The sequence below is a fragment of the Psammomys obesus genome, unplaced genomic scaffold, assembly GCF_907164565.1.
Source record: "Psammomys obesus unplaced genomic scaffold, mPsaObe1.curated_primary_1811, whole genome shotgun sequence".
Classification (NCBI taxonomy): domain Eukaryota; kingdom Metazoa; phylum Chordata; class Mammalia; order Rodentia; family Muridae; genus Psammomys; species Psammomys obesus.
In genome coordinates this window covers 4,523,956-4,532,762 of record NW_026590062.1, presented here as the reverse complement: position 1 = coordinate 4,532,762, position 8,807 = coordinate 4,523,956, and the positions used below count along the sequence as shown (strand labels likewise).

The following is an 8,807-nucleotide window of genomic DNA, read 5'->3' as shown; positions in this document are numbered from 1 at the left end:
CCTCTCCCCTCCCCTCCCCCTTCCTCTCCCCTCCCCTCCCCTCCTTTCCTCCCCTCCCCTCTCCTCTCCTTTCCTGGTTGGTCTTAGCTGGGCATTGATAGTGCACACCTTTAATCCCAGCACTCAGGAGGCAGAGAGACAAGCAGACCTCTGTGGGTTTGAGGCCAGCCTGATCTACAAATTGAGTTTCAGAAAAGCCAGGGCTACACAGAGAAACCCTGTCTGGAAAAAACAAAAACAAAAAACAAAACAACAGCAACAGAAAGACCATTCTTAAGTATACAGCAGACTCCAGGAGAACATTTCTTGGCTATAGTGTGACAGAAGGCGAGTTTGGGAACCCAGCCACCATCTTCTCAGGTGCAGGGACAGCTTATTCTTTTGGGGTCTGAGACATAATCACACGGAGCTAGAGCTAGCTTCAATTCCATGTTAAAAATGAAGATGACCCTAAGCTGTCCTCGTGCACACCCACTTACTGCTGAGTTTGCACTGGAGGCTTTTGTTCTGGTTGTAATCTCATTGTTACTGTGTGCATGAGTGTGTGGGGTGGGCAGAAAGGAGGTCAGAGGACAGCTTGTGGGAGTTGGTTCTTTTCTCCCACCATGTGGCTCATGTGGATGGATCTCCAAGTACCTTTCCTGGCTCAGCTATCTTTCTGGCCCCTCAACTATGATTTCTGATGAAACTTCTTTTTTTAAATTATTTATTTTAATTCTATATGAATTGGTGTTTTCCCTGCGTGTGTCTTTGTGAGGGTGTTGAGTCTCTTGGAGCTGGAGTTATAGACAGTTGTGAGCTGCCATGGGTACTGGGAATTGAACCCGGCTCCCCAGGAAGAGCTCTTAACTGCTGAGCCATCTCTCCAACCCCTAATGAAACTTATTTTGCAAAGTTCTTTTCATTTGATTAACTTCTGAGAATGAGCCTGAAACTCTGAGAAGGTAGGGATTGGAATCTCAGAGTAATCGAAAACATTCTCCCACACTGGGGCTGTGTCAGGGTCACTCTCCTGGCGTAAGGCCTCAGCCTGCTCTCCAGCACTGGAACACATAGGAAATCTTGGCTCAGCTTGGTTCCCGAGCCCTGGCTCAGCCCTGCCTGGTGTTTCCACTGTCATCATCCAGTGCTGACCAAGGCACGGAAGCCCCTGAAAAGTCTGCAGCAGATGCTGGGGCTGTGTGGTCTCCATCCTTCCCGGCTCCTCCTTTTGCATGTGCTCACACCAACACAGTGCCTCCTGCAGCAGGACACAGGCCCTTAGCCTAGGTGTAAGCCCCAGACCAGGGTTTCCCGGTACTCCTGGAATGCCACAGGGAGAGATGTTTGAAGCTCAGCTCCAGGTACCCATGTTCTCAGAATGGTAGAAAATTCCCTTTTCTGTTAGTATTATGATAGTTGTAGATCTTACATCTGGATTCAACAGTAGGCTAGACCAGAGTGAAGCGTTGACCTGGGCCAGGTCACATGTTGGTTCCTTGCCCAGCTGTTCTCACCCTTTTCCAGGTGGTCAGAGGACTGCACCTGGAATGGCTTGGCGTAGACATTAGTGCCTTGTAGAGCACTGTCTTTAAATTGAAATCAAAGTTGCCCCCAGGACTTGCCTTCCGATAGTGTTTATATTGTTTGAAGGGACTTTGGGACCTGGTAAGCTTCTGTGATCTTACTCTCCTGGTCAGTGGTTAGCACTCTGACCCAGTCGGTGCAGATCAGAACTCTCTTAGAGGCCTTGTGTCCAGCTTGTCTTTCTTTTTTTTTTTTAATTTTTTTTAAATTTATTTAATTTTATTTAATGTGCATTAGTGTGAAGGTGTCAGATTCCTTGGAATTGGTGGTACAGACAGTTGTGAGCTCCCATGTGGTTGCTGGGAATTGAACCCAGGTCCTTTGGAAGAGCAGACAGTGCTCTTAACAACTGAGCCATCTCTCCAGCCCCAGCTTGTGTTTCTTGCTTCACTCTAGGACATGTCCACTCCTCCAGAATCTATAAAACATGTTGTTTTAAGAACAGACTTCGAGCTAGGTGGTGGTGGTGCATGCCTTTAATCCTAGTGCTTGGGAGGCAGAGTCAGGTAGATCTCTGTGAGTTCAAGCCCAGCCAGGTCTACAGAATTAGTTCCAGGACAACCAGGGTCACACCGAGAAACCCTGCCTCTAAATATCTTCCCTCCAAAAAATATATATGTGTGTATGTCTATATACAGACTTTGTCAACTGGACCTGCATTCAGAAATTTGCTCAGTCCAATGAAGTGTTGGGGACTTTGAGCGATGCCGAGCGCTTCCAAAGTTAAGTCTCCAAGTAGCTCCTCCACAGGACCACTGGGAAACCTCGCTGGGACCGCCTGGCGCAGCGAGTGTGCTGCAAATTGGGCTGTGTCCAAACCAGTGTTTGTCAGGGGCGGTTGTGCTATGTGGATGGTCATGCACTCAAGGCAAGGCTCTTTGTTCTTCCAGACCAAGACCAGGATGCAGAAGAGGAGAGTGTGGATGTGGATATCAGCGTGGGGCGCTTCGTTCGCTATCAGTTCACGCCGGCATTTCTCCGCCTCCGGACAGTCGGTGCCACGTGAGGGCTGTTGTTTTTATGAGGGCAGGAGAGCATTCTGCTTGTTTGCCGGGAAGATTGTGCTTGGTGGGGTTGAGGTTGGCATCAGAGGATGGAAAAAAAGAAGTAAGGCTTACAGAGATTTCCTCCTATAGGGTAGAGTTTACAGTCGGGGACAGACCTGTGTCAAACTTCCGGATGATTGAGCGGCACTACTTCCGGGAGCGGTTGCTGAAAAACTTTGACTTTGATTTTGGCTTCTGCATCCCCAGCAGCAGAAACACGTGTGAGCACATCTACGAGTTCCCGCAGCTCTCTGAGGATGTCAGTATGTACCCTCCCTCATTCTCCAGGGCTGTAGATTCTGAGGGCTGCCAGGAAACCCCTCTGCTCCGGGGCCTCAATGTGCAGAAGAGGGAGGTGGTGGCCTGTGCAGCAGGTCGCCTGACCTCAGGCTCCCTCCCGTCTTCTGTTCCGTGTTGGCCTCTGTGGACTGAGGAAGAGTGACCCAGCACCCTGGGCTCTGAGTAGCTAAAGTGCCCCCTCTCACTGTTCCTCCCAGCTCCACTGTGTCCTGCTCTCTTTCTCTTCACTTGTGGGAGCCGAGGCATTGTGTCCTGTTAGGTCCTAAAGACTTCGTCCTCTGGAGTGAAGACTCCACTCATGAAGCACTACCCAGGGGAAAGCCTGCTGAGATGGGGGGGGGGGGGGAAGCTGGGCTTTGTGACAGCTTCTCATTTTGGCTTGAGCCGGCCTGGAATATGCAGACACCTGCAAGAGTAGATTAACCGGTGAAGCCAAATAGGGCAAAAGAGTGTGGAGGTCAGTCAGTCTGTGTGTAAATCCAATTGCTGTGGCCTGGATGAGCTAAGAGAACTTAAAATCTATGACCTGTGATGCCTTTCTCTAAGGGAGAGGAGGTGGCACTTGGCTATTAAATCAGAACTAACAGGGTGACTTTAATTGTATTTATCTTCTTTTATTGTGGGAAGAGAGCAAGGCAAGGGTTCAGACAGACAGACAGACAGACAGAAGTCCCCTAGGCCTCTGTCTGGATCATGCAGGTAAACAGCATGTCCTTCTCTAGAGTGGCTTCCCTGATACTGCTGTGGATGCATACCTAGGATTCCTTTGGCTTTCAGAGGGCGGGTGTAAGAAGTAGGAGGGTTGGAGAGATGAGTAAGGGCGCCCACTATTCTTCAGGACCTGCACTGTGGCTGTTCAGTCTCTAACTCCAGCTCCAGGCCTCTGATGCCCTCTTCTGGCCTCTGAGTGTAGCACACATGTGGTACACAAATGTACAACAGGCAAAAACAAAAAAACAAAACCCATACACATCAAATAAGGAATATTTTAAAAATTGACAAGCTGGACACAGTGGTGCATGCCTGTGATCCCAGCACTCAGGGAGGCAGAGGCAGGCAGATCTCTGTAAGTTCAAGACCAGCCAGAGGGATGCAGTGAGACCCTTTCTCCACAAACAAAACAACCCAAAGAAGCAGGTATAGAGAGGCACAGCGCTCTGGTTTTTACTGGAATGTCTAGAGGTGGAGAGCAAGGCAGACACTAGGCCTTGGTGTGCCAGCCAGGAGCACTGAGGAAGTAAGTGGCCATGGCTGAGAGAGAAGTTTGTTTCCCGGAATACTGGCAAGAAGACTCAGGCTAGGGATGACTAAGGAGCTGATGCATCCTCGTTCAGTCCTGTATGGAAGTGGGCGTCTGTTCCATCTGGAGCCTTCCAGTCTTTCGGTTTTTCTTCTGCCCTCATCATTCTGGCAGAACAGAGGCAAACTTTCCACAGCTCTAGTCTATGGACTTTGGAGGGATACTGAGGTTTTTCTATACCTAGCTATCAGACAGATTCACATGCTCTGCTTTCCCCCTTCCCTGACTTGCAGTTCGTCTGATGATTGAAAACCCATATGAGACCCGCTCGGACAGCTTCTACTTTGTTGACAACAAGCTGATAATGCACAACAAGGCTGACTATGCCTACAACGGAGGCCAGTAACTGCCGCAAGCATGCACACAGAAGGCCCTTTGCTGCCGCCACGAGGCACGCAGGGAGAACTGCAGCTGCTGCCTGTCAACACCCACCTTGAACCTGGTCCAGGAAGCTGCAGCTGGGGTGTGGTGGTGTGTGCACCAAAGAGGTGCCAGCCAGCAGTTTCTTTTCCCAGTATTTTTCCCCTGGCCCCTAGTTTACAGAGGTATTATAGTGAAGTAAAAGATTAGGGTAAGGTTCCTGGGACCCAGATAAAAAAGCGTATTTCGGTGTAGTCTTAGCTGTGCACTGGTTCTCTCGACAAGCTCGGCTGTCCAGGCACAGCTGTGCTAGCCAGAAGGCTTGGGCTGGGCCAGCCTGCAGGTCACCAGCATGCTGCAGATGCCTGGGCTGTGGGCAGCTGAAAGCAGCTCACTTCTCCCTCATTGCAGTAATCCCTGGTAGTCTGCCCTCCACCTATGCATAGTCTTAAGCCACCTGGAAGAAACTTGAAAAGAGAATAAGGAATTGCTGAGGGGCCCAGACTGAGGCCCTGGGATGGGAGGTGCTGCCAGACTGAAGGATAGTTTTGAGAAGGCTGCTTCTCTGCCTTTGGGACCCGCAGCCAGTCCTGAGGGAGACCGTGGTCTCAGCTTCCTGGTGCCTTCCTGTTCTTACTCTGGAGGAGCTTGCTCTGCTCCCCTGGCCATGGCTTTTTAGCCTCTCTTGCAAAGGCCCTTGTCAGTCTTGTTCACAGAACATGCTGTTTCTCCAGTTCAGTGAAGGGTAGTGTGCTTTGCTCTCTTTATTCTCAGACTTCTCTTGGGGCGTTTTCACACTGTGTCAGTGTTCTAGCACCTGCGATGCGGGTGGATCTCTGAGGAGTGATCGGATCCCAGGCTGATGTGGCTCATGGTGGGAGAGGCATAGTTGCAGCCCAGCCACTGCCTTAGAGAGAGCTGACTGTACACAGCAAGCCTGGAAGATGGGCTCTGGGTAGGATTTGGCTCCAGAACTCTTGAGTCTCTTGCTTAGGAATGTTTTCCTATCTGTTTGCCTTTCTGCTGAAGTCATTGCTGGAACCATCTGCCAGACGATCTTGAGCAATGCATATTCTGATCCTTCCTTCAGACTGCTGAGTGTTTGGAAAGGGCAGCATAGGCTGAGGCTTCCGCCCAGAGCACTGTCCTCAGACAGCTTCCTGCACTGTGAATGTCAGCTGTCCTCATCCCCGCTGGCTGACTCCCACCCCTTTGGCTCCCTAGGTTGTCTGTGTGGACAGCTCTAGGACTCTGCAGTGGCTAGGGTCTGTTTGGCATTGGGGGAAGTGTCAGTAGTAAGGGCAGATATGCAGAAAGTATCTCTGAGGCATCGCCTTACCTGTGATGAGAGCAGGGTCCCAAAGTGCTCTGGCCAAGTGTCGCTCTGGGCTTCCAGAACATTAGTGGACCCATGCTCTGTATCTGGCCAGCATCTGATGATACCATGTGCTGGAAGTGTTTGGAATGAGAAAGCTCTAGCTGACCCTTCATGCTGCACTGGATTTACCCACTGAGATGGGGGAGCCCAGGTGCCCTGTGGCAGGTACTTCCTGATCATTCCAGTGAATCTCAGAACTGGAGTCCACTCCAAATCTAGGTGCCTTAAGTGTGGCTCCGCCCACATGCTGCAGGGGAGCTGTGGTCCATTGCTCCCTCCTCAGCCACACGGCAGCTCCTCACGTGGCTCCTCTGCTGGAACCTGCGTGTCCCTGACAAGCTTCAGAGTGCTTCTTGCCCTGTTAGAGTCTGATGAGAGTCTCTGGTTCCCAGATTTGAAGTAGCTACTACCCAGGATGTGCTTCCTGGCGCCGTGTGGTCTCTGCTCAGTGCGGCCCGCAATGGGCTGCTGCTGAGTTCTGGCTCGCTGTTTTCTGCCTGCAGTGCTGGCTTTTGCTTGGAGAGCCCCAGAGGATGGAGGAGCAGGGCACACTGCCTTGAGAAGGGCTACATCCCCTTTCCAGCCAGCGTGGTCTCGTTGAAGACCACTCTGAGCCGCATGCGCTGTCGTGTTGGTTGGATGGGGCGGTCTGCTGCTGCTGCTGCTGAAGGGCCAGTAGTCCGAGTCTGGCTGCTTAGGGAAGCATCTTGCTGTTTGCTGTAAGGAGTTTGAAATTCCGATTTTTGTACCTGACTTGGGTAAACTGGAAGTCATACTTTGAAAGTAACCGAAGAAGCAGAGGCCGAGTTGGAAGTCAAACTGCCTGGAGTACCAGCCATGCACAGTGGCTTCCTGTGACACAGTGGAAGAGGAAGTCAGTGCTCCGGTGTAGGAGCCATGCCTCAAACCAAAAGCAGGGATCTGAACAGATGGCAGCTCCCAGGGGGACCTGCCCCCAGCAGCTGGGCAGAAAGAACCCTTCCTGGTACAAGACAGATCTGCTTGAACTTCATCTCTGTCCTCTGCCTTGGGACCAAGCTGCCCTTCAAAACCACAATCATAGGAGTCAAGATGGCCAGTGTCTAGGCTGAGATCGCCTGTTGTCTCACGTTAGCTCAGTGCTGTCTTGCACACACCTTCTGCAGCTTCACCAGGCCCTGGGAATCTGATTTTCGGTTCCTAGGGACAGCGCTTTGTGGTGTCTGGGATGGACCAGAGACTCAGATTCTCAGAATGTCCATACTTCATGTCCAGAGCATGATAGCCACAGGGATTCTGGCAGAGGTGGGCTCACCCCTTGTTTCATAAAGAATCATGTGTTGTCACTGAAGTTGTGAAAGTATTTTCCTTGTAAATTTATTTTTCACAGACTATATGAAGCATCTCTGTCCTTCCCACTTCACCCAAGATTCTCATTCCAAAACAAACCAGGTGATTTTATTTGTATAAGATGTTATTTTACCACAAGAGACAGTAATAAAAAGATTTTCACAATGTGTCTGCTCAGTCTTTGGGAATCTGGAGGCATGGGTCAGCAGGGGGTGGGGTTCCTAGTTTCTTTGCTTGGCTGTTGCATGTCTGTTGACTTGGGTATCACTGGTTTATAATTGGGGAACAGAATTGAACTTCAGCAGCTTTTTCTTCAAGTGTTTCTGCTGTATGTCTCACACAGGGACTTCCAGTTAAACATTACAGGATGGAGGGAGGGATGGCTCAGCAGGTAAGAGCACTGGCTGCTCCTCCAGAGGACCTGGGTTCTACTCACCACTGTCTTTAACTTTGGTTCTAGGGACTTAAACACCACCGTCTAGCCTCCAAGGACACCAGGCACACGTTGTACACAGATATACATACAGAGAAAACACCCATTTACACCCATATATGTTTTAAAAGACAAAGCTTTATGTTTCTGTAGTTTTATTTGGGATTTGGTGGTGCTGGGGATCAAATCTGGTACTTCAGGCACACTGTGCACGTGCCCTTCGTTGAGCTGTGTCCCAGCCCTGAAGGTGGGCTTAATGTGTATGTGGCAATAAAATTGACCTTAAAATGTGTTTTTTGAGGTGAGCATGGTGTCAACACACCTTTAACACAGCACTTGGGAGGCAGACACAGGTGGATCACTGTGAGGCTGGGAGAACCATCTTAGCTGATGGCCCATCAGTTAAGAGTGCTTAATGTTTTTACCAAGGACCTGGCTTTGGTTCCCAGCACCAAATCAGGTGCCTTGCAAACACCTACATGTAAAGATAAGTTAGAATTTGGGGGCTTTTTCTAGTCACCTGCTTTAGCTCCCAAGTAATGAGACCTATTCCATTTATTCAATAAGCTTTAAAACTCTACAGCTGGGCAGGCATCCATCCATCCTAATGCTCTGTTAGTCTTGCTGTTTTCTAGCCTTCTGCCCCAAGTTACTTGCCAAGTTGGTCTTGCCTGTGCTGCTTTTGCTCCCACCAGGTCAGTCCTCATCTCCATCTCCCCATGGTCACGTCCGTTTCTTCTGTCTGCCTCACTGTTCTACATGAGACCCCTCACTGGAACAGAAGTCTCACCTTCTTATCTCCTCTGCCCAGTCCTAGGCTGCTCAGCTTCTTTATTAACCAATCAGAGATAATTGGGGAGTAGTGTTTATACAACATTGATAAAAGAAATTCTTCATAGAAATGACAATGCCATGCCTGGACTGCACTGTAACCAGCTCTGGGGCACGGAAAGCATCTGAACACACAGTGCACCAGACCAACCCCCAACACCTATAACTTCCAGTTACAGGGGATCTGACACCCTCTGGCCTTCATAGGTACTTGCATACACACACACACACACACACACACACACACACACACACACACACACA

The 8,807-nt window shown here is 50.1% G+C and overlaps 1 protein-coding gene across 1 annotated transcript in view; it reads left to right on the top strand.

Moving 5' to 3' along the window:
* The window catches only part of Unc119b (unc-119 lipid binding chaperone B), a 13,675-nt gene extending 6,231 nt beyond the window's left edge, over nt 1-7,444 (top strand). Inside the window, exons 3-5 of the mRNA XM_055606200.1 lie at nt 2,457-2,568; nt 2,703-2,875; nt 4,446-7,444. Of these exons, the coding sequence (XP_055462175.1) occupies nt 2,457-2,568; nt 2,703-2,875; nt 4,446-4,558 (398 nt within the window). The 3' untranslated portion in view covers nt 4,559-7,444. The remainder of the gene's footprint in view (nt 1-2,456; nt 2,569-2,702; nt 2,876-4,445) is intronic.
* The last annotated feature ends 1,363 nt before the right edge of the window (nt 7,445-8,807 follow it).